Consider the following 25,348-nt stretch of genomic DNA (forward strand, 5'->3'; position numbering starts at 1 on the left):
CAGTGGGCCACCGGGGCTGACTGGGCCAGGGGACGGTCCGCGCCGGGTTAGTGGGGTATATGATGTGTTCATGGTGCATGTAAAAATGGTACTTACCAACACTCCTTCCTTCCTCAGAGATTTTCTTGACCTGATGATCATCCCAACAACTCTTTTGCCTACAATTCTAGGCATTGCTACTTAAATTCACTACCTTAATACCATTTTACATAAAGCACACCATGCATCTCTTGCAAAAGTTATGCCATAGCAAAATCTTTTCAAATATTTAATTCACAATGCAACTGCTATTGGTGTTCTTCAGTTGTTAGAATCTGGAATAAAGAAAGAAAACAAATCATAAACAACAACAAAAAAAGGTAAAATGCCAGAGATGCACATAAATAGCCAGTAATTAGTCATATTCACAACATTTATTTTAAAAAAACTTAGCCAGCCATAAATAGCATTCAGAGACAATAACTTGAAATATGTTTTAGGCACACAATTCACATTGGTCATATAATGTCAGTTATCATAGTCGGTTATCGCTGGGTCAGTTATCACTACTGGGAAGTCAGTCACTACTGAAGTCTCAAATTCAAATAGTAATGGAAAATTTGGTGTTTTAAGGCAGTAGGCATACCAGCTGTAAGATCATTTTATTGTGTGCCCAATATCTACATCTCATGAATGATCCCATGAGATTTACTAGATTGATATTCAACTTCAGCAAAAATCTGAAATTCAGAAGCTGATATGATGCTGACACATGTATGCCAAGGAGCATTGAATTACATGAATTTGTGATAGAAGCAGGGGAATGTTAAAACAGTGCAGCAAGTCAAATTACTCTGAAAGAATCCAAATTCCAACTTATCCCAAAAATAACCATAAGTTGGTGGCAGGCTGGCAGCTGGCCTGTAGCTTGGTGAGGTCAGTGGGAGAACCGGCCATGCACGGCTAAGTGCGTACGTTAGACTTTGGACTCCAAATTATGCCATAGATCAGGTCCAGGAATTGTGCAATCAGAGGGAGAGGGTAGAGGGCAGGGCCAACAAAACAAGCTCTGCTTAGCAGAGGCTCTGTAGGAACCCTTACATTCAAAAGGTTTACATGAAATTTATAAAAAGTGTATTTCATTTAATCTGCAATCACGAAACCATATTTAGCCTGAATATTGATATAGAGAGCCTACAACTAAAATGTTTCAAGGGCCTTCACAGGAAGCAGCCCGAGATCTGAGACCGCGGTGACACTGACACTGAAACAACATATGAGAAATGCGGGAGGTACAGACTATGTATAACCTGAAAAATAGCATACAGCATAACATGGGCACCTCCGAAACAAAATGAACTAAACTACCTAACCAAAAGTAAATATTTGTCATCATACTATCCTTCTCAACGACAGCACGCACCTCAACAGCCTCAACAGCCTGCGCCTGCCGCCTTCCCTTCCAGACAGGTATTGTTGATTGGCGAAAAGTGGTCGTGCGCAACGCGCGTCAAATTCGGTAGCCGAAGTGAAGGGAAACCGCAGCTAAATTGTGAGCACTGTTGAACAATTACAAATCTTCACAAGCCGAATGGGCTGACGAGCATGATTTGGTGTGTTATAGCTTAGATTCTTTCTAAACATGATTTTCCAAGCGTAATTTATCATTAGCTGACTAATATTGATATGAACACGAGAACTCTTCTTTCGTAGCCACCAATCTGCATCCATCCACCACAGAGAAAACCTTTTGCATGCCGAGCCGAGGACTTTATAGTTTATGCTTATCCATTTATCAGCCAGTATCGCTTACTTTTATCCCAATAAATGGCAGTCTGGAGATGGCAATCGAAGTCAGAGAAAGAGAGACGGCTGCCATAGCTCAAGATCGGAGACCATTCACTACTCGCCGAAGTGGAGCCGGATCGACGGCGAAGGGCGTCGATCGGACCTGAGTGAAAAGATACCGACATACATAAACGCACACATATCTGGCATCTGATATCTGGAAGCTGCAGCATTATATAGCTTAAAAAAGTGCAACACAAAATGATTAAAACCCAGCTTCATTCGTCCGACATTCCGATGTCAAACATACGGTCCACGGACAAACAATGACAAACATAGACCCGCCAAGTAACCATACAAACATGTTGTCCTTTTGCTGGATGTTCTTTCAGGTCGATAGATATAAGCGCAGCCTGAGCTACCTTCCAAATAAGCTGACAACTCGCCTAATCCAGCCGATCCCACGGGCACACACAACTCAAAGACTCGGAGCATTTCCATAATATTAAACATCGCAGCGATTCATTCACACAGACGAGCACTGTAACCTCAGTCGGTTGGATACAAGGCTCCGCACTTGGTCAGTGCCAACAGCGATAAAATCGTCCTCTTTATTTGCTAAAATATTGTACAAGTGTTCGAACGTGCGCCAACAATGTCAGAGTGGCGGCGCGGCCACGGGCGTCCTCTGCGCGTGCACTGGGTATGGTGAGGGCGTCCGACGGAGGTGCGCGCGGGGACCGGTGACCGCACACATACCGCTCCTGTCGCGGCGCCCGCTTTGCGCCCACCAGACTCCTCAGTAGCGCCCGGGCGGCGCCGACCAAACAACCAACAACGACGCACCAACAGTTTGTACATGTGACAAAACAGAGCGGTGGCGCGCTGTCCCTCTCTCTCACTCTCGGACTCTCTCCCGGCGCGGCGCGGCGCCGTGCAGGCAGGTGGGTCGGTCAGCAGACGGCAGACGGCGGCGGCGGCGCTAGTCGGGCGGCAGCAGCGCGTGCAGCTGGTACTTGTCCCGGATGTGCGGCCGGACGTCCTCGTTCTGTCCGCAGACACGGGGAGGGGCGGGTTAGAGGCTGGGATACCATTAGACAGACGAGGGGAGATGGGCTGGAGAGGGTCAGAGGCTGGGCTACCATTAGACAGACGCGGGGAGATGGGCTGGAGAGGGTCGGAGGCTGGGCTACCATTAGACAGACGCGGGGAGATGGGCTGGAGAGGGTCGGAGGCTGGGCTACCATTAGACAGACGCGGGGAGATGGGCTGGAGAGGGTCGGAGGCTGGGCTACCATTAGACAGACGCGGGGAGATGGGCTGGAGAGGGTCGGAGGCTGGGCTACCATTAGACAGACGCGGGGAGATGGGCTGGAGAGGGTCGGAGGCTGGGCTACCATTGCACATTGGGGATTTTTCCGATCTAGCACGTATTTATTCGTAGAGGGCAAACCATAGGTAGAATTGTAGCCAGATTGTGCACAGATGTTGGCTGGTGTGTCCTGGTGATAATTTTACCTGTAAATGTGCATAATCAACATAGTATAGGGGGTTCAATTGGACCCCCTCTCAGCCGTTTGGCCCCTGATCAAGCTAGAGCTTCGCGGAAAAGTCAAGCGTGCTGCCTATGACGAAATTAGGCCGAATATATCCAATTTCAAAGTCCAAGGTCATAAGCTGACTTTCCAAGTCGGTTTAATGACCCAACTAGAGTTGGGAAATCGAGACCTCTTGAAACTTCGCAAAGTTAGGGTGTTACGGGGTATTTTGGGGTGCTGATCACGAATTTCATGTTAGTTTTGATCACAGACGATGTCTTTATGCATTTAGGCCAGGTCGGGTCAGGTCAGGTTAGATCAATTAGAAGGCGTCCTGCCGGCCATCCATAGAAGTATCACCTACTACTGATAGCTTCGTAACATGGAACGAAGGCACTAGAACTACTTCGTAAATATTCAAATGGCTGCTAAAATCGAAATCAGCACCAAGAACTACCCTAGAAACAAGTAAAACTCGAAAAAGTGAACCAAGGTCATCAAAAGGTCAATGACCTTGATTTGACCTTCACGTGACCTTGACTCCCACCATTATGCATGGCACCAACATCATTTCACATATTTGAACGTTTAAAACCACAAAAAGACTGGAAACCGCGGATAATGTGAGCTGGCATACGCCGAATCGCGATTCCGGCCAAACATGGTCTCGAGAAATATGCCACAGGTCAAAGGTCAGTTGGGTCAGAGTCATGAAATTTTTACGTTAGATGTAAAATTGATGATCCAGAGGGTACCGAAAGTTTCGGCGCGATCGGCCGCTTTTTGCGCGAGTAATTTGCGGAAAACCATGGGGTTTTATCCGACCCCTTCCCCCTCCCCCTCCCCACAAGTGCGATGGTTAATAAGGTTACGGTATGTATAATTTACGCTTGTCATCCTATTCCTAATGAATGTGTCTCAGAAAATATGCATCATATAAATCACGAAGTAAAATAATTCGCGTATGTCCGGAACATACCTATATCGTGCTGTTTGCCCTAGCGCTCCTCGAGTGGGGTGTTAAGATACTCTAATGTGAATATTCCGTGTTCAGGCAAGTTTCGGCAGCCAAACTAGGCGTTGTCTTGTGCAGAAGAAAGTGGCGAATTCGATAGGATATATTTCGGGGTGGAAAAGTGTGGAGAACATTATTGATTTCCTACATTTATTTAGAATACAATTCCTTCAATATGGTGTCTGTAAGGGTTTTTTGTAAAGGGCATTTTTGTGACCTTAGTAAGGTTGTGGCATACTTTCTGTTTGCCATTCCATTCCTAATAAAGGTGCCTTTCAGACGATATGCAACTTTAAGACCTCGCAAGATTAAAACCAACAGGACAGGACAATGAAATTGAGCTATACTTTCGGGCCTTGCTGAGCCCAATATTGAGTAATCACGCATGAGTGTGAACTTTGGGCGCATTTTTCCTAGTTTTGCTGTGGACATACAGATAAAACAATGCCATATATGAAAAATTCAGACATTTCTTAGCCCTACTGACACAAAAAATAAACAAAAATCCAAAAAATATTTTTTGAATTAATAGGCGCTAGATCGGAAAAATCCCCACTGTGCATTGGAAAGACGCGGGGAGATGGACTGGGGAAGTGTAGAGGCTGGAATACCATTTGGTCAAGGACGAAACAGGGCGAAGCAGAGGCTGGACTACTACTGGAGTGATCGGGAGGAACGGAACGGGGCGGGCGCGAGCCAGAATTACAAGATACTTCCTAGTCACGGCGCGCGTACCGACACTGAGCCTACCAGACCTGGCCGGTTCCTAGTTCTGACAGATGTCGTTAGGAGGTCGAATACGGTTCAGACCTCAGAGGGTTCCGAGGGCTTCGGATTACTGTCAGTTCAGGTCACGTTTTCAGAGCAGCCGTACATAAGTAAACAGGGTTGGCAGGGGGTGGCAAAAACTGGTTTTTGCCAGTGGTTTTAACCGGTTTAAACCGGCTGGCAGAAACCCTGGTGGCAAGAACTGGCAAAAACTGGCTAAAACTCAGATGGCCAAACCTACAACTTTTCTAGTTAGGAATGGATTTGTAATGTACAAATGCATTTCTGGTAGTTATGTAGATGCACTAAACATTCTAAAGCTGCCTCATTACTTATCCCTGCTTAAAATGTCTATGCATGTCGGTAGACATCCACAACGGAACGTATTTCCATGTAGGGGAGAGTGGGGCAAGACAGCCACGGTAAGTAAGGTGCCATGCGGTGCCGTGCGCATATCAGTGGCAGATGCCCCTTCGCACTTCTGATTGTGCAGGACTCACCCAGTCACCCTTGCACTGGCTCATTTGTCACCCCAAAAGGCATCTTACTAGCTCCTTATGGAAAGCCCATGAAAATGTTTGAGTTATGAAGCATTTCAATGGTCAATGTCACTTTTGTTTGAAAGCATAAAGCTTTCACCGAATTCTCCTTAAAATGCTTCATGTTCAAATTCATGTCCAAGCATAGCATTGTGGTATTTCTTAGTTTTTGCCAGTTTTTGCCACTTTTTGCCGGTTAAAACCGGTTTAAACCGGCAAATGGCATAAACTAGTTTTTGCCGGCAAAAATGCCAACCCTGTAAGTAAAGAGTCTCGGTATGAGTGGGTAGCCGTAGGTGGGGTGGCGGAGGACGTAGTAAATTTAAGGAAGTAGGATAAACCAGCTCTCCACTGGATCTCTCCTTACATTTCACAATAAATACCACATCATCGTTCATTTGAACAGTAACTTAGCGTCTCTTAGCGCTATAACTGCACACAAAGCAGATGGATAACGCCAGACGCATTGCTGGACTGGCCAAGAGCGAGCCACTCCAAGCGCAGTCCAATCAGTGACATCTATATTGCTGAGCTTTATAATATGATTGTCTGAGGTTCGTGGAAGGTTATACGAGACGAGCTAGAGCACACGGGCGAAATGAGCGGACGAATGAAGACAGATATGGTTGGAACGCAGCTACCCGGTTGTTATGGGTACGGAGCCATGGATACTAACATTTTATGTGACAACTTCTCATGTAAATGCCGTAGACATTCCTGGACTTTATAAGTAATGAGTCTCCAAAACACACGTGCAAAGGTTAAAATGAACTGATACCTACCAATGAGTGTAGATGCTCTAAAAACGGTATCAGCTTAAGAAGTTCCCTGTCTTGTTTATCGATGAACCAGCTCTCGATCGGAATCCCATTCTCGAACTGAAAAAAAGAACAACGTCAAACGGCTTTACAAATTGAGCCATGCGATACATAACTTATCAGCTAACACGAGTATCGGTAAACGATGTGCGGGTAATATTAGAGTCAAATAAATTCATCACGTCGAAATATTAAACAGAAAGATACTACATCATTAAGATTGCAAACACTCGCAAACCGTGAGCCATATGAAAAAATCAATGTAATGACAAAAAGGCGCTAATTTATGGGATATTACAAATAAAATGACTACTTGGTGCGAATTCCGACAATGCATCCCAAGTAACCCATCTGTGATAATCAGGACGCGTGTGCCCTCGGTACCTGGTAGCCGAAGGCCTGCGGCGAGTTGTCGACGATGATGGTACGCGACAGGTCCCTGCCCAGGATGCTGAGATCTTTGATGTAGTTGCCGTGCACACATACACAGTGGTCGCGGAACAGACGGTACCTGCCGTACACACCGCCACAGTCGGGTTAGTAAAACGCGCGCGTGAGACTGTGACGACATTACGCATTTCTACTTTCTGTTATCAATGTTGAAATTCCGTTGCAAGGGAAAAACGGCTTCAGTATCTGCCATTACAGCATCTCTTCTAATGCTGGCAAAAATCAATTAAATGGTACGCTGACTACGTAGTCAGCTGTCCCCGTGCCAAAACATTCTCATCCAAGCATCTAGCAACCAAATCATTCAGAGCACCCCGGAGTGTCACGTACTTGATGTAGCGCCGATGTGGGTCCAGCAGGTCCACCAGCTTGTCGGCGTAAACCTTTTTGGAGGCGGTGAACAGGATGATCTCGAACATGCTGGACACGTGGTCGAGGAACTCTCGGAAGAAGGGCCGCGTGCGCACAAACACCTGGTAGGTGACGCCTTGGAACGGCACCGGGAAGCTGAACGAGGCGTCCTCCATCGCCTGCAGGCTACAGTGCACCAGAGTCTCGTCCTGTCGGCACGGCCGGGGACCAGATGTGAGCAACATGGCCGGCGGGGGCGTACTGGCAGTGTGTGAACAATACAGGAGGTGTTGCATATACAGGGTGTCCCAGAAGTCTTGAAGCTTTTTTAATTTTGTCGTGTGACCTTGCTATGCCACCGATTAAGGCGAATCATGCCTCAAACGAAAGAGAATGAACTGAAATTTTGTATTTTCATGCGTAGAGCACCACTCTAGTCAGGTGGCCCCCGTTGTGAGTCGCACAAGATTGAGCACGAGAGATCACGTTCTTCGCTGCCGCCAAGATCTCCCGGTTTGCGAAACACCGGTGTCGCCATACCCGTTTCTTGTCAGCTTCAGAGTCTTATTCCCTGAAGCGAGCGACATAATATTAGCGACATAGTTATATTTGCGACGGGTTGATATTCGTTTTAGCCCCATAATAATGCGACGAATCAAAGGATTACAACGGGCTGTTGCTTAGCGCGCTCAAGCAGCTGAGCCTTATTTTTGCAGGATGCGTGCAAACGTGTCAGGAGATTTTCTGATCAGTAAATCATTATGTTGCTTATGTTTTCTCCGAGATCCAATACTCTGTTTCCTGGCTCGCTTCATGAAATAAGGCTCTGAAGCTGACCAGAAACGGGCATGGCGACACCGGTGTTTCGCAAACCGGGAGATCTTGGCGGCAGCGAAGAACGTGATCTCTCGTGCTCAATCTTGTGCGACTCACAACGGGGGCCGCCTGACTAAAGTGGTGCTCTACGCATAAAAATACAAAACTTCAGTTCATTCTCTTTCGTTTGAGGCGTCATTTGCCTTAATCAGTGGCATAGCAAGGTCACACGACAAAAATAAAAAAGCTTCAAGACTTCTGGGACACCCTGTATTTGCCATCTCCCCGGATGGGACGGGTTATGCAAAATGTCAGCTCAAATGGCGAAGATGCCACATTAATATATCGGTAGTTATCCCACAGGACGGGGCCCCCCAACCGGCCGCGGCGACTCACCAGGTCGAGCACCAGTGTGAACTGGGGGCTGCTCCTGGTTTTCAGCGGCAGCGCCGGGTGTCGGGCGCGCATCTCGGGCGTCAGCGGCGGCAGGTGTTTGATGAAGTAGTAGGTGTTGAACTGGTCCCACACCTCGGCGGCCGCCTCGTCCTCCGCCTGCTGCCACTGCTCGCCGTCAGAGGACTCGGCCGGCGCGTACAGGTTCAGCTCCTCACTGCCCTCTGCTGGCACCAGCGCCATCGGCTCGGGTGCCGACCACAGCGACGGGTCGGTGCCCTCCGCCGGACCGCCGCGCTCATCAGACGGCCGACAGCCTGCCGACGAGAGAGAGGATGGGGTTAACATCGCGCTCCTTCGCCGCCCTACAGCCTGTCCGAGAAAGGAGGATGGCGGGGAGGGGATAAACATCGCGCTCCTCTGCGCCAAGGCAGCCAGCTCGGGAAAGAAGAAGGGTAAGGGTAACAAGTACGCTCCTCCGTCACTCGACAGTCTGTTGAGGGGGACTTTGTCACCATGTTTCCACGCTGTAGCAATCCCTCAAACCACTACCAGCGGTACGAATCAGCCCGACCCAGGCAACTGAACGGTGCCTTACACCAAGCCGCGCTCTCCAGGAATCGAGCACTGCATAATTACTGGTTCCGCATCTCACGCCAGGTCTGATACATTCACCGTATATCAGGGCGGACTGTAACTCGATTCGGCACCTGCCTGAATCAGAGCTGAGACACGGAACCACTGCCGACCCACGTGCCATCTATTTGGCCCATCCCCCAAAGGACCCCGAGTGCCACGTGCAATACATTCCAATTACAGCTCCAATGTGTCTGGGGTTCCGCCCGGCATTGAAGCATCTCTTTCTCCTTAACTTCAACGCGCGTTAAAGACGCCACTTTATCATCTATACCAGCAAGTGTGTCGGAATACACCGGGAACGGCGCACCGTCCCGTGACAGCGGGGACTGCAGGTTCGTCCCCCGCTCAATAGATGGCGCTGACTCATTGATCGGTCGTGTAATCATTGATCCAATGACGTGTGACCCACCTAGGAAGCCGGACCCGGCGACCGAACCGAGCGTACCAGGCAGTGGATGAGGGCTAATACAACGCTGGATGTGAGGATAGAAGCTGAGCAGCATACAGACAGCCCACAGCTCACCCGTTCTGAGCTCGCACTCATTCATGGTGTCACCTCACGGTGCCAGAGCACAGTGACCGGTCAAATAGAGTTCACACCGTTCCGTGCTTCTATCCTCAGGATACTGAAATCCTTCTCCTCCACGCCGCAACCCCCTCCGGGCTGGACAGGCAACTTTATCTCATGCGGGCTGCTCCCTTGGAGCGGCACCGCTGCTCCCGAGCAGCCCGAGTGAGTGCCTTGGGGCTGGGTGGCCTGTCCTCTGGACGGGCTCAGCCCCGGCGACTCACTAGGATGCCTGCCCAGACCAATGTCTCCCCCTATATCCTATCATCCTCCCGGCTCTGAAATGGTCTCATTAGACCGAAAGGGCCTAACCCCCAAAAAATAGAGTTAAAAAAAACTGGCAGTTGCTTGAAAAGGAGCGCACAGCTCTTGAGCGCTCAACATATCATTAATGTAAAGGCGGAACCAGCAGACTTTCTGGGTCGAACTACATTCTCACCATACTATGATGACCTGATCCGCCGGACACGGGCGATGGGAATACTGGGGGACATAATCTGAGACTCACCATATTATAATCTGAGGGCAGCGACCCGTCCAATACTCGTATGAGCTCAGCGCTGTGACCTGACCTTACTCACCCATCACCATACCGTGTACCGAGGGTGGTGACCTGCCCCACGGCCCACACTCACCATACTGTGAACTGAGCGCGGTGACCTGACTTTACTCACCATACTGTGAGCTCAGCGCCGTGACCTGCCCCACACTCACCATACCGTGAGCTCAGCGCTGTGACCTGGCCTCACTCACCATACTGTGAGCTGAGCGCGGTGACCTGCCCCAAACTCACCATACTGTGAGCTGAGCGCGGTGACCTCGCCGGCCAGCGGGTACACGGGCGGCGAGAACAGCGTGGTGGTGTTGTGCTGGGCGGGGGCCACCTGCTGCAGCGGCAGCCGCGGCGGAGCAGCCGCCGTGATCAGCTGCTCCTCGGCCGCCGCGGCCGCCGCCGCCACCGCCGCCGCGCCCGGCTTCAGGCTGGTGAAACCCTCCGTCGGCTCGGGGTCCAGGTTCTCCTGTGGGCCGGACAGGGGCTTGTAATAAGAGGAACTAGTAATTGGAGATGCTTCATGTTTAATCTCAAAACAGTGTAAGTACAGTCCCAGGCTTAGTTTGAGCTACAAAGATTCACATGCAGCTTTAGTACAAAATCTTCGACACACAATGACCAGTGAATTCCTTTTACCGGTCTGGGACGAGACGCAGCGGCTGAGACGAAAAAGACCCCAGCTCTCCCGCAGGTAGGTATCCCTCCCACAGACCTCCGGTCTCCCGCGCGCGCGTCACTCACGTTGCAGCTACTGGAGGAGGTGTGGCGGGCGCGGCCGGCCGCCGGCGCCGCGGTCCGCCGTCCGGCGCGGCTCCGGCCTCTCGGCCGTGCTGCCGGCGGCGGTGGCGGGGGTGCACGGCTCGCCAGCAGCGCCGGCCGGCGCGAGCGGCCTGCCGAGGCGCGCCGGGCGGCCGCGGGAGCCGCGCGCGGCGGCTTGGTGGCGCGCGCCCGGCTACTCTGACGCGTCCTCATTCAGCGGAGTCAGCGGCGCCGCATCGCGCTCATCCTGGGGGCACACGGAGAGGAAGATAGGTTAGTGGTCAGGGAACAGCTCGCACAGCGTCACACCCTATAAAAGAAATACAGCACGCAATTTCTCTGTTTTCCTAAAAAAAAAACGCAAAACATTCCAGCAGCAATAACTAACGTCTGACCAACAGGACACCGTATTTCAGTGTCCCCGCTCCGCTCCGACCCGGCCACGGCTGACCGAGCGGACACGGTACACCGGCCCGGTCTGAAGAAATGGCCCGCTGTTACACAACGCAGCTACACACACGCAGCCTGTAGCGACATTTGGGTCGTTTCAACAGACCTCTTCGACGAACGGCCCAAAGACCGTGGCCGAAATCGGGACCGGGATCAAACGACAGACAGATGGCTCCTCCCGACTGGCAGGCCATTCATTTGCAGAGGAACAGATGTCGGAAGGGTGTAAGTGCTTGCAACAGGAAAGTTCCTCGAGTTCAAAAAGCTTGCTCGCAAAAGTAAATCAGGTGGCGGAGCATGAGCCGCTTGATGCAAGGTATCGGCCACCCCAATAATTCCTTCCGTGTTTATGCAGAAATGCACCGATCGCGCCGCGTTTCGGCGGCAGCTGCGGCCAGCCGCGGCAGACGCGCTCTCTCCTCGGCGGCACGTGCGTACGCGGCTGACCCGATTCGCACGGCCTTGCCCCGGGCCGCAGACGCTGGCGCACTCTCTACCCGACCGAGAGCCAGCGGCGTCCGATCTCCCGCCGCAGCCAGCTGACAGCCGGCGGCTGAATCACCTGTGACGTCACGCCCCGCACACACACACACACACACACGGTGGAGGCGCGGTACGGCGGCCCGTCGGCCGAGCGTCGCGCGAGCCAAGGTCACCCAACGGCACCGCGGCGCGGGCACCGGCGGAGACTGGCCCGCAGGCCACGAACCGCAGCAGATGCCATGGGTGATTCGAAGGGAGACAGGCATACCGCATAGGGGAACACTGCCAAAAAGTTTAATTGTGATCGCACAACGAAGAATGAAGGTGACAAGTGTGGAAGTCAATTCTACAAACCCTGCGGCTTGGATTCACAAGGGGTGCGTGAGTCGATCAATGGGATGGGCAGCCAGGTCGAGCCACATCGCGGCCTTCGAGTGGCCCTGTTTGCGATGAGACACACGGAATATGCATCCTCAGCAGTCAGTATGCCACAGAGATGGCTGATGACTGATGGCCTGGAGATGCTGAATGAATACCGACTCCGGCACTCTGTGAGGTTGGAGGGATACTGGGTTTTATGATGCACAGCCTGTCCTGGCTATCCGCGCCCGGGGAGGGTCAGTTACATACGGAGACAAGGAAAAGGAGGAACGAACTACTTCGATGACATATACGAGGGGGTACCCAAAAGTAACGGGAATCGTTCTCTGTAGGCCAAGCCAGTTGTAGCTCGGCATTGCCCTGCTAGGGGCAAACCAGTCTGGCCCCTGGGACTTAGTCTGCACCGTGAGGTGACGAAATAAAGAGGCGCGGTCGCATGGCGCACGTATTTATTGAAGCACTCCCGCCCGATCTGTCGTGTTTTTGCGCATAGCGGAACTGAGCAACAACGCGCATCTGTGCAATTTTGTTTCCTGCTGTGGAAGTCCGCGACTGAAACGGTTGCAATGCTTCAAGTAGCATACAAATATGCTGCCGTGAGCAAGACGCGGGTTTATGAATGATTTTCGCACTTCAAAAGTGGCCAAATGTTATCCCAAAAGCGCCCCAAAAAAGCTTGCCAAGTGAAGTCAAATGTCAAGACAATGCTGATTTGTTTTTTCGATGCAAAGGTAAATGTGCAAAAGGAAATTGTTCCTCCCTGGTCAAACTGCCAATCAGACGTTTTACTTGGACGTTCTGCGGCGTGTGTGAAACACGGTGAGACGAAAACTCCCCGACAGGTGGCGAAGCGGGGAGTGGTGATTTCATCGCGACAGTGTGCCAGCGCACACCGCCTTGAGTGTCAGACAATTTTGGACAAAAAATGCATGACCCCACGGATCTACCCTCCCTATTCACCGGATTTGGCACCCTGTGACCTTTTCCTGGTCCCCAGAATGAAAAAGACCTCAAGGGAAACCATTTCGACGACTTTGATAAGGTAAAAGCAAAAACGACGATGGCTCTGCAAGGCATCACCTTGCAAGAGTTCCAGAGCTGCTTTGAGAGCTGGAAAACGCGTCTGCATAGGTGCATTGTCTCGCAGGAAGAGTACTTTAAGAATGACATGAGTGACGATGTGTAGGGATCAGTGAATAAACAGATATGAAACAATTCCCGTTTCTTTTGGGTACCCCCTCGTACCTAACATCAGCGTGACCAGCCGGCGAGGTCCAGAAACAAGGAAAACGGAAATACCGCGGAAACTAGTAAATCGATCGATTGCAGCGGAACACGCCACTTCCTGTACCCGCAGTTCATCGGAGGAGCACACCGCTCGCGCACTATCCAGTTCCGCTTCTCCCCGCAGTGGGTAAATAGAACTGAGGCGGCAGATGTCGCCCCCTTTCCCCTCACGTACCGCCATACTCCTGAGCAGTAGTTGTAGTCAGTAGTGGGTGTTGGTGGTGATACACCGGCGCACTTTACATTCCACACCCCTACAACGGGAGTAACTGTGGCCCGTCGGCGCACTTTACACAGTACACACCCACCACGGGAGCAGCAGCGAGCGATACACTCCACGCCTCCACGACGGGAGAGCACCGTCCGGACGCCGGCGGACCGATACGCGGAGCCGGCCAGCCGATACGGACAGCCGGAGCTGATAGCTCAGATAGCGGAGAGGGAAGATATCGGCGGCACGCGCCTCCTCTGCCGCGGGCCGGGACACGAGAGCGGTACTACTGTCGGCAGAGAAAAAAGCCAAACAGATCACGCACTACCGGGGAAACACAGCCTGTGAGGCCAGATATCACGGTAAGCGTGAGACGATCTGTCCGATCCAAATGCAATCATCACACTTAAAATAATCACCTGAGCTATCCATTAACCAGTGAATACTCAGTCCACGGTATAGAACAGACATCATCCAGTGATAGAGCGACGAACATCGAACAGAACCCTGGAATGGGCTCACACCGCGTCTCACCAATGCCCAAGGTCATTCACCATGTCGCCACGGCGGCAGAGGCAGGGCGTCGGACGCCGGCGGGGCTGTGCCCTGCTGTTTGTTTGTTTTGTGTCCAGCTGGCCACAAGAGAAGCCCCCGGGCGGAGGACGACAGACCCCGGCTGCCCAGTGCCCAGTGGGTCAGCTATTTGGCCCGCGGCGTGACAGCACCACAACAGCGGCCCGGGCCGGCCGAACGGACGGTAAACTACACACCCGAGGGGTCGACACGGCCCGTGACTCACACGTGACCCTCCGTCACCCGCTCAGCGGTGACGTCAGCGGAGATCACGTGATGGTCACATGGCGGCACTCGGCGAGCACCGCCCGACGAACCGGCAGACCGCGCGGCTGTCAACACCGGCCACCTGACCTTGACTTTCGGCGGAGCTGACAGCGGCGGCACCTGCCACGCAGCGCCAACCCCACCTGGCACACTCGCCGGGGGCCGGGCCATGAATGGGAGCACTGGACATGGCAGCGGCCGGTCTGGATTCCCCCAGTACCGCGGACAAACCACACCTGCGTGCCGGGACAGGGTAGGGGACAGGTGGGGCCGATGGGACAGGTGGGACTACCCGGGACAGGTGGAGGCGGGACAGGTAAGGCAAGGTCGGTCAGCAGTGCAGACAGGTGTCAGCCGCAGCAAATAATGCATTTAAAGGGCCGGGGTGCGGAAATGCCCTGGAGTGGGCGGGTCACACACTGCACCACATTCAACGATCAGCATACCAGCGACACATACCATCTGATCAAGCACCACTACCACACGGTCAGCTCAGCTGCGGGGCAGCAGACACAGCCCGATCCCCGGGTGCCCTGCGGACGCTCCGGGCCGCCGGCTCACCGGGCAGCGGCGGTCGCCGAGCACACAGGTGAGTCGGCCGGCCGGCGCACGTGCCCGTCTCACGGCCCCATGGCCGGCGCGCTCACTCACCGCCGACCGAGTCTCCTCTCCTGGCGCGCCAATTCTCCCAACAGTCCCACGCGCGCACGCACCACGCGCTCCGGCAATGTGGGCCACTCCTGTAGTCGGCGCCGCCGCCGGTACCAGCGCGCGCTCTCGCGTACGTGAGATACTAATTTTAGTCCTTCCGCTCGTATTGATTCGGAGGCAGCGGCCTCCCCCGTCAGAGATGCGGTGGACTCGTCCGAGTTGTGAGTTTCCTCCGCTGGGCGGCGCTGGTGTCGGTGTCGGCGAACCGTTTCCGTGGGCGGTCACCGTCGGAGCGGCGCGGCGACACTGGGGTTGGACAGCGGACCGCCCACCGGCGCTGACTGACCGCCGCCGCCGACATGAATAAGTTACGGACGGAGACGGACCGGCTGATACCGATCACTGCTGAGGGAGCTGGGCCTGAGGACGGTTACCTACCTGGTGGGCGGGACGATAAAGGGCAGCAGGGCATAGCGTGGCATAGCATAACATAGCGAGCGTGCCAGTGCTGCGGAACGTGAGCCAGAAACAGTATGGTGGATTCTGGAGTCGAGATAGATAGGCGGTCCAGCCCTGACCTATGAGCCGCTTCGCTAAAACAAGCCGTGAGCTCGACGATGCATGTTCATTTCGGAAAAAAAAAACGACCCGGAAAGCCCTAACATGTTCGGTAACAGCAACTAATTCTATCTAATGCTTGTGCGAGCACTGAACAAGATGCCCGTCAGTTTCACCACCACTACAGTTGCTGGAGACTTCCACACGCGGGTAGGTCGCGTGTGAGTGGTTTGCGGGTAAGTTGGCGTTTATCTCGCGTTTAAGTCGGCGGGTAACTTTGGTAATGGGCCTTCTACAAACGACCTCTTGAATGAAGTATCGATAAGACGTGCCGGTTCTCCAAAGGTTTTTCTAGAGACACAAAAACTCTTCTTCACCAGGACTGCGAGAGCGGAGACTCAATTCATTGTAGAGTGAAGAGTATGCTCGAAGGTAAGCCGTCAAATGACTCAATGCGCAATTCTTGCGAAGCGAGACACAATCTTTGTTACAGACAGTTTTATACAAAAAAATTGAGATGCTTGTCAGTTTCACTAAGTCTAAAGTTTATAACGATAATCACGGTACAACAAACCGCCCATCTCACAACGCTTAAGTAGGAACCGTTAGACCAACACTCCATCCACTCACCTGTTATGAAGGGAAGTCGTTGCGATCCGGGGGACCGTGTCGTCTACTGCTGCACCCCCGCCATCTGCTGGTGACCTGCGGGAAAAGGCTGGGGTCAGACGACAGCAGAGCCGGGTCACACTGGTGTCCATCTCGACGGGAGGGCACCAGGAAACAATGAACAAGAGGGAAACGACAGAGAGGTAAGAGTGTGGTAGGGTTAATAGGAAGTGGTAAGTACCGGGAACAGAAAGGCAGAGGCATTGAGTTATCGGGGCAGAGCGACGATGGGAGCGAGGACGTGTTGTCGATTTCGGACGAATAATCGTGAGTACTGTCCACTTGTTAAGGCAAGAACGACAAGCGACTGCAATGTCATGACAATATCCACGTCAATGTTCACATTTCGTGTAGGAAGATGACAAGCTCGATTACCGAATATAATGAATGCTTCAGCAGTGTTTTTACCTTTTTGGTTTTGACAGCAGCAGAAAGCATTTCTGGTAGAAAGAAACATTGAAAATACTTGATTTAATCAAGTTGATACGGCACAGGTTTCCATTACAATGGGACAAGCTCACAGCCGCCACATTATCTGTAGTTCACTGTAACAGTCCATCCACATGCAATGACAAACATCGCACCAAATGACATCGCAAAAATAGTCCAGCACCGAAAATGCCAAGAAAAGAAAGGAAAAGTGCAAAAGTCGCCACCAAATTAATCAGCTACTGAAACCACTTCAAATATCCTGTTCCAATTTCCGTGAAAACCGCCAGACATTCGACTTTTCCAACGATCTATAATCAGAATTTCAGAATCCTCTTTCCGAGAGCGTCCCAAGGGTCGAAAACGTACAACATTCTGTCTTGCATATTCTAACCACCAATATACGACATCAAAGAAGCGAACGGCAGGCCAAACATGACTCGGGCCATCGCCATCCAATCCCTGCCATCGCGAAGTCGGAACTCGTCACCGGCCCGCAGTGTATGGCCAGCCCTGACGAGTGGGGCCGGTCGGCCGGCGGGCGAGCGGGGAAGGACGGACAGACGGGCGGCGACGCTGCCCGGCGCCCGCGGCCGTCGGCCCACCTGGCGGCCTCGCCGACTGCTGACGTCACGCGGCGAGCGGGTTAAACGGCCCACGGTATGGGCGGCTGGTGGCGCGGCCCGGCCAGATGACGAAAAGAAAGGGTTGAGCGGCGCGCGGCCCGGGCCCGCTCCGGGAGGACGCGGCAGCTGCCGGCGGCGCGCGCCGCGCCCTCCCAGCGTGGGACGGGACACACGGACTGAAACGGATCGGAACATAAAAAGGGAGATGACCGTGGGAACCCGAAGGACAGAGGAGGCATGTAGGCCGCAGTAGTGGCAGAACACCTTCAATTAAGGGGGGGGGGGCGGGCACTGCCGACTTTTGGTCCCATTCTTTCCATGCAACGCCCATAGGGCTAATGTTAAAATGGCAAAAGCAAGGGGGCATGGCCACGGTGCCCCCCTCCGTTCCGCCACTGATGGTAGGCCGGGTGTAAAATGTCCCTGGAGATTATGTACAGGAGCCAGAACTGATACAATTTGCCCGTGACACCAAGTAGAAATGAAAAATGGAAGAAAGTAACATGCAACAGAACATACACGCTGAATAGAACATACACCGGCATGAGTCCGCCACCGCACTACGATGGTAGTGTCAGGTCGCGCCCGGCGGTACAGCAGGCGCGGTCACTAAGTAGGCGGTAGGCGGCACCCGGGGACGCCGCCGCGCGGCCACCCAGCGGCCGGTCGGCGCCGATACACCCTGGGTCGGCGCGGGGGGCGCACTGTAGGCCGGCAGCCCGAAAAAGCGCTAGAAATTCCCCCAAACTGACTCTCCGCAATATGAACAAAATAGATATCATTTAATCCCAAATTGATCGAAGAATACGATTCCGCTGCCAGTTTTTCCCTAAGGTCAAAATTGAGGTCGTCAGTTGTCACCAAACACAAGACAATTTAGACTCTCTAGTGGCCACCACATTTACCGATTTTCATGGTGCTCTTCAGTGGTAATTTATTAGCTGACCAATCGTCGTTTTGAACGAAATTTCCTCACAGACTAGTTTAGGGCACTGTTGTTCACTGTGCCAACATCATTCTTACATATTGCATCGCTTTTCTGCAAGATAAGCTAGCTTTTTGCAAGCAGCTGCAAGACGTAATTAAAAATCATATCTAATTTTTTAATTAGACTTTTATAAAAATGTGATTTCGAGCAGCTAAAAATGAACATTTTATACTAGCCTCTGATTACTCATCTTTCGTTCCATATAGGTGCTTTGCTGCTTTTCCCTGCTACTTTTCGAGATATGCGCAAGTAAACCACATGATGTAGGGGCAATTGTCACCTCGCCAGCGGTGTAACTTTCTATATGTATGGGGGTGCAGGTGCACCCCCATCCCCTGAAAGTGCACCCCCATCACGTCAAAGTGCACCCCCATAGGCTAAGCGGCGCACCACACGCCGCCCGACACCGATAAGCTCTTGAGCAGATGGCGAGGGTGATTTCCCGGCTACATTCCGTCTCGTGACCGGCGTCGTGATGCTTGCGGGCTTGGGAAGCGTCCAGTCGTATCGTCCCCCAAAAATGGGTGAAAGGGGCACCCCGGCAAAAGCGGGACTTTCTCAGCAAAAGTGGAGCGCCCGAGGCAGAAGTAGGGCACCTCCAAGGTAGGTTGGGATCGTCAAGCATAAGACTGGCGCCCCAGCGGAGGAGAGGCGCCCCCAGTAGGAATGAGGCACCTCAAGCATGGATTCGCCCAGTAGAAGAGCTTCCTCAGTAGAACACGGGCGACTCCAGCAGAAAGGGGCGCCTCACCAGAAGAGGGGTGCCCTAGCAGAAGAAGGACACCCCAGCAGAAAGGGGGCGCCCCACCAGAAGAGGGATGCTTCCAGAAGAAGAGAGGCACTCCAATATAAATGGGGCACCTCAAGCAAAAGTTGGGCTCGTCCAGCAGTAGTGGGGCGCCCCCAGAAGAAGAGGAGCGCTCCCAGCAGAAAGGGGCGCCACACCAGAAAGGGGCGCCCTACCGGGAGAGGGATGCCTAAAAAAGAGAGGCGCCCTAATACAAAAGGGGCACCTGGAACAAAAGTTGGGCTCGTACAGGCGCCCCCAGCAGAGGTGGTGGGACGCCTTTAGCAAAAATAGGGCATACCCGGCAAGGGAAATGTCAGACTCCAGCAGAAAAGTGAAACCCCAGCAGAGGAGGAGCGCCAATCAGAAGTAAGTCTCGCCGAGCAGAATGAGGGGTGACCTCAGCAGGAGAGAGGGAGAGGCGACCCCAGCAGTAGAAGGGCGCCCAATGAAAAAGGTGATTCCAGCAAAAGTGGGTCTCGCCAGTCGACGAGCATAAAAAGGGCACCCCAATTCTATAAGAGGTTGGAATAAAAAAGTAAAATGCCATTCGTTATAAATTCAATTGATTGATTGATATTCGTGCAAACGAATTCAATTTTATTTCATAATACCCAACTTTGTACCATTCGACTCATCTGCATCCATAGGCCTCGCCAGAGATTTTCGGTTGGGGGGGGACAAAATCCAATTTGGTCTTTAATCATGCCTTTCTAAAGTCATTACTTACACGTTTTATATGTCACTCGACGCGCCATGGCGCGCGAGGAATGCAATGGTGATGCAGTTTTTCCTCTAGCTATGAAATGTAGAAAGTATTTTTTTTAGGATTTCCTGGGCAAAATCAGTTACGTCAGTTAAAAACGCATTACCCGTTACGTTAGTTTAGCAGGGTAGAGCCTATTAATGGGAAGGATACAATGGGTCTGTAGGGCCCCTCCCCCTGCCTCCCTCGGACGGGTCCGTGCAGATGATCCCAAACCTTATCCAGAAAAAAGAGTTGCAAATGATCCAGGGAATCGGTTCGCCCTTCTAAATTCCATATTCTCCATATTCTAGCATGCTCAGTTTCCGTGATGGATTTATCGGTGCCTTCGACTCGAATCCGACCCCGGCTTCCAAAACCGACTTCGACTCCGGTCAGAGCTGTCGACTCCGACCGACTCCGACCCCGACCTCGCAGCCCTGCTCAGAGGCACACGTGGCCCCTCTATGATAAGGCCCGTGTAGGTCTTCATAGGCCTGTCGTAAGGATGGTCATCAAAGTCGAAAGGGCCCTCAGAGACTACCATGGGTCCGCCCCTTGCACACCGATGGACCCTCAGAAGCCAATATGGGGCTGTTGAGACCGGCGGAGGCCCTTAAAAGGACTGCCAAAGTGGCTCTCAAAGATTTGCGCCCGAGCCTTCAGAATCAGCGGTGGAAGATCGTAGTGGTGTTCATAAGTGCCGGCCTGAGGGCCCTCAGAGGTCAGTTTGGGTCCCTCGGAAGCTAGCGTGGGATCCCTTCTTAGAGTTCAGTGGGACTTTTTAGGAGCCTACGCACGGCCCTCGTTAGCCCTGTGGTACTTTAACGGCACTTGAACATGTCACAGACCTTTGGCCAGAGTCGGAAACGACCCCAACCCAACCCCGAATTTTTCGAGCTAGGTCTTGACACTAAAATTTCGTGTCAGCGTGCTAGACTGGTGAAACCCGAGTGTAAAATTCAGCTAACACCAGCTAAGACATGGATTGAATCGAAGTTTTGATATGTTCGAATCTGGAGTCGAAGTCCTGAATGTTTTGGCGACTCTCACTCCGACTCTGGCTGGGACTCAACGACTCCAACTGATTTTGACTTCACAGCCATTCTTCAAAACTACCCCCACTTCTAGCCGACCCCAAAATCTCATCGGATCTGCATCGATCTCAGGGGGTGCCCGGTTGAAGGTTGGGGGGGGGGGGGCAAGCTGCCCCGCTTGCCCCCGCCCCCCCCCGTGGCGACGCTAATGGTCTTGACACTAAAATTTCGTGTCAGCGTAGGTACATACTAGACGGACCCGGTCTCTGCGCGTGGACGGAGCGCTGCTCCCGAGAGGAGGTAAGGGGGTCGCTCCCAGCTCCACAACAGTGTTGAAAACCGAGTGTAAAATTCAGCTAACACCAGCCAAGACATGGATTGAATCAAAGTTATGATACGTTCGAGCCTGGAGTCAAAGTCCTGAAAATGTTGGCGACTCTCACTCCGACTCTGGTTGGGACTCGCGACTCCAACCGATTTTGACTTTACAGCCATTCATGAAAACTACCCCCATTTTTTTGCCGACCCCAAAATCTCATCGGATCTGCATTGATCTCAGGGGGAGCCCGGTCGGGGGGGGGGGGGTGGTGGGGGCAAGCTGCCCCGCTTGTCCCCCCGTGGCGACGCTAATGTATAATGTATGCACCATCTATGCACCTTGGAAGCGCCCCTATCCTCATTGAAGGTCGCCCCCATCACCAAGTGCACCCCCATCTCAAAAGCAAAAGTTACACCCCTGCACCTCGCCGCTCTACTGAAGGCCCGGCGCTCTTTAAAGCGCTGGAAGTTTTGAAATACAAACGCGTATAATCAGAATAGAATATATGTCCCTGAGCTCAGAATTGATCAACGCACACAATGCTGTTAAAAATTTTGGCCCAAACTAAAAAATTCAGTCGTTATTAACCCCCAAACACAAGTCAGTGATAATCAACAACAACTTGCTTTTTAGTCAGACTTTTTGAGAAATGTTATTTCGAGCCGCTAAAAATGACCATGCCATACAAACCACTAATCATCTTTCTGTCATGCCCTACTCGCAATTTTTGCTAATGCCTGCTACTCTTCGAGGTCACGTGACCTCACCAATAAAAGTCAATGGGGAAATAAGGAAACTGTTGTTTTTGCGCATGAAATGATCTCAAACTATCTCAAGCACTCGGAATCGTGATTTCATGCACTCCTTGCAAGATCTGATGCTTTACTTTTGCATTTTTGACCTTCCGTGACGTCATTTATGACGTCACTACGGTCATAGGAGTTTCTCGTCAATAACTCATGATCAAATTGAGCCAGCGACTCGGGAAAGCCACCAATGGACTCGGGGAGACCTCCCGAATCGAATGATATGCAATACGACTTCCTTCGATTAAGTTCGTGGCCTGATGGGCTCTGAACTGACCTTGACTCGAGGTCAACACCTTAAGTTGACCTCACCCGGACAAAAAGTATACCATTCGACGCGCCTGAGCCAGGCGAACACGATGGTGCCAAAATCGCTGCTCTGCGGCCATTTTTTGCGAAATTATTTACCAAAAACTAAACCCTACCTTGGGCTTTTTGACTTTACCTCAGAGGTTACCGGTTGACCTGGGACCTTAAAATCGGGTATCAATCGTTTCGTCTTGAAACGGCGCACACGCTTGTTTTTTCCGCGAGGCTCTAGCTCCATTAGGGGCGAAACGGCGAAAAGGGGTCGTACCAACCCTCCCCCCTCGGCTGGCCGAGGGGGGGGGGGGGTCCGACAATAGGTCCGGCGAGGGTTAAGCAGCCCCACGTCGTTTTTAGCATGTTTGCTTGTCACTGAGATCAACAACTCAATCACAGATAATTTCTAGCACTTTTCCGGGCCCCCGGCCCAGTGTGGGGCGGGGGGCGGGGGGCGAACCGAGTTCTCATCGCAGCAGGCTTCGGCCTACTGCCAACATATTTTTCAGTGGAGCAATATTTTCTGCCAACCAAGTTAAGAGCATAGTTCTTTTATCTCTTTTGTGACTTATGAAGGCAGGCAGAAAGCAAATCTACTGACAATTGACCATTGGTAGGTAATATTAGGCTAATATTTTGCTGGCTACCTAATGAGCAATAATTATTTAAAAAAACAGCCCCCAAACACTGTTTCTAGGTGCAACAAAGCACTGTTCTCATTTCTTAAGAACAAAAACTTGATTTTGAAATAAATAGGTAAGCTGAATACTGAGTGGGTATATACTAGGTTTAGTCTTGGATAATTATTGAAGGAAACTGTGCACACACAGTGTTAACAATGTTAAACACACAATGTTAAAATGTCAGCCAGTTAACACCACCCCTAAGTCCTAACCACATTTAACACATCTGAGTGCTGTTCACGGGCACCTGCGGTAGCTGCGGTAGCTGCGGCTCGGCGGTCAGCCGGGTAATGACGTCACAGAAAGTGGGGATGGGGCGGGTGGTGTGACGTCATACGGCTGCGGCCGGCTGCGGTCGCCTGCGTCTCCTGCGGTCGAAACGATCCGACCGCAGCGGCCGCAGGAACCATTTGTGATGCAAAGTGGCGCGGCAGTTGCGCATTCGTGTAACTTGGGCGGAAAATTGACACGGCCGCCTCAGACGAACGCGTGATGACGTGCGCACAAGTGGGCGGGACTTACAGCCTGCGATCTACCGCAGCTACCGCAGGTGTCCGTGAACAGCACTCAGTTTAGATGGTGCCTGCATTTGCAATAGCATAATGACCATGATGATGAATGCAACAAGATAATAATTAATATTGATGTCATATCTAATCCCATATACCTAGTTATGTGGTAATCCTGATCCAGAATAACCAAGAAGAATAAATCCCAACCCATAAAAGGAAACATGCTGATGCCACTTTCCGGTAGGGTTTTGAACTGGTCTTCAAAAGTATTTTTGCAACTTGGGCAGTGGGCTGAGACTAGAACAAATGAGGAGCTTTAATGGCCCAATGGTCACTTAGGCAAAGATGTTCTATTTCTTATTCTGAAATCAATCCGGTGCACAGAAATGTTCCCTTGAGGAAGAATGCCAAGAATGCAGCCACCTTATACCTATGGCAGAGGCCAAATGTCAGCCAGTCAGCATACAGTTGACAGAGCTTAAAGATATAATTGGTCAATGTATAATAGGTTCCCCAGTCCCACCACACAATATCTAATCTAGCCTCTACCCGACCAAAAATGTGCTTGTTATGTAAAAATATATAATTCCTCTAAATAACATTTCGTTCTTCTTTAACAATGATTTTAAGCATAACAACTCATAAATTTGTAGCAAAAATTTAAGGAATTAATCCAGCAAGCATTTGAATAAAACTTGTTAAGCATTCCATTCCATCACCAAAATAAAAAAACAATTAAAAGACATACCTGCTTTAAAAATAAAGTACTCGGTGTCCATAAAACAGCACTGTTCCAGTTCTGGAAAAACGATATCTAAACCGATAAAATGTTAAAAATGCAAGCGTTACCATACCATACCCCAACCCCTAAAATACACGAGAAAACAATAAAATGTTCAACTTAGATTCGAACGCACTTGCAACCAACTTGCAACTAATTACTACTGCTCCTTGCGGCTACAAATCGAGACTTATTTTTCAAAAAAATATATTTAAGTGTTTATAATCGTTTGAATCGAAATTTGACAAATAAGTATCTCAAATTTTTTTTGTAGTATTTGACTTCTATTTAATATATTCTCAGTATTATTTTTTTTGAAAAAAGTTTTCGTAAACTTTGACATTTCAAAAGCATAAACTAGATGGCGCCATTCAAAACAAAACGTTTCATGTCGTCCCCTACATAGATATAAAAGACTTTATAAAGTCTTTATATCTATGGTCCCCTATCTCTCTGCGTGTCCACTAACACGAATGACGTCACGCATGTGGGCGGAGCTATGGGCGGAGCCTAACGCACGCGGCAGTCCAAGCCGCATATTTGAATACCGCGCGGCGGCCGGCGGCAGGGAGGCTGCGGAGACATGGGGGGACATTTTACGCTTTTGTGAAAAAAGCAAAAGATTTAGCGAAAAACACGTAATAGATAACTTGCAGAAAATTGTCTGCTCTTTCAGATAAGATACTTAAGTTTGATATATCTTGTGCAGACTTCATTCTACAGTGCTTCGAAAATCGCTCATTTACATGGGGATTGAACGGGGCTTCGAGACTTGACTCCAAATGACGTCACGAGCTGACGTCACGAAAAGGTAGAATCGCCGGACGA

At 51.3% G+C, this 25,348-nt stretch overlaps 2 protein-coding genes across 7 annotated transcripts in view; both read right to left on the reverse strand.

Moving 5' to 3' along the window:
- The window catches only part of LOC122373885 (hippocampus abundant transcript 1 protein-like), a 40,857-nt gene extending 38,818 nt beyond the window's left edge, over positions 1–2,039 (reverse strand). For 2 of the 3 annotated variants that reach the window (XM_043352305.1, XM_043352303.1), the window contains exons 1-2: positions 1,403–2,039; positions 97–314 (exon numbers count right to left, since the gene is read on the reverse strand). In XM_043352305.1, coding sequence (XP_043208240.1) covers positions 97–174 — 78 coding nt within the window. In that variant the 5' untranslated portion in view covers positions 175–314; positions 1,403–2,039. Of the gene's footprint in view, positions 1–96; positions 315–1,381 lie in introns of all 3 variants that reach the window. The other variant, XM_043352304.1, reaches the window with a different exon arrangement.
- Positions 2,040–2,252: 213 nt separating this feature from the next.
- LOC122373886 (CTD small phosphatase-like protein 2) lies at positions 2,253–24,634 on the reverse strand. Of its 4 annotated transcripts, none has more exons than XM_043352306.1 (9): positions 24,488–24,634; positions 16,466–16,540; positions 10,957–11,221; positions 10,456–10,681; positions 8,459–8,772; positions 7,226–7,455; positions 6,830–6,956; positions 6,410–6,505; positions 2,253–2,815 (listed from the first exon to the last, which is right to left on the reverse strand). In XM_043352306.1, the coding sequence occupies exons 3-9, from the start codon at positions 11,185–11,187 to the stop codon at positions 2,750–2,752; spliced, it is 1,290 nt and encodes a 429-aa protein (XP_043208241.1). In that variant the 5' UTR covers positions 11,188–11,221; positions 16,466–16,540; positions 24,488–24,634; the 3' UTR covers positions 2,253–2,749. The 4 variants fall into 4 exon arrangements, with proteins under 4 accessions (XP_043208241.1, XP_043208242.1, XP_043208243.1 ...); XM_043352307.1 differs by lacking the exon at positions 24,488–24,634 and adding an exon at positions 16,913–17,078; XM_043352308.1 differs by lacking the exons at positions 16,466–16,540; positions 24,488–24,634 and adding an exon at positions 15,278–15,416.
- Positions 24,635–25,348: the final 714 nt, after the last annotated feature.

Source organism: Amphibalanus amphitrite, unplaced genomic scaffold (assembly GCF_019059575.1).
Source record: "Amphibalanus amphitrite isolate SeventyFive unplaced genomic scaffold, NRLGWU_Aamphi_draft 001567F_arrow, whole genome shotgun sequence".
NCBI lineage: Eukaryota > Metazoa > Arthropoda > Thecostraca > Balanomorpha > Balanidae > Amphibalanus > Amphibalanus amphitrite.

Excerpts from the sequence above, each read along its gene's own strand:
- LOC122373886 (XM_043352306.1), bottom strand. The coding sequence starts at position 11,187 with ATGAGGACGCGTCAGAGTAGCCGGGCGCGCGCCACCAAGCCGCCGCGC. Across the intron at positions 10,682-10,956 it reads CCTCCTCCAGTAGCTGCAAC|GAGAACCTGGACCCCGAGCC; the intron begins GTGAGTGACGCG and ends TCCGGCCCACAG. Across the intron at positions 8,773-10,455 it reads CGCGCTCAGCTCACAGTATG|GCTGTCGGCCGTCTGATGAG; the intron begins GTGAGTTTGGGG and ends TCTCGTCGGCAG.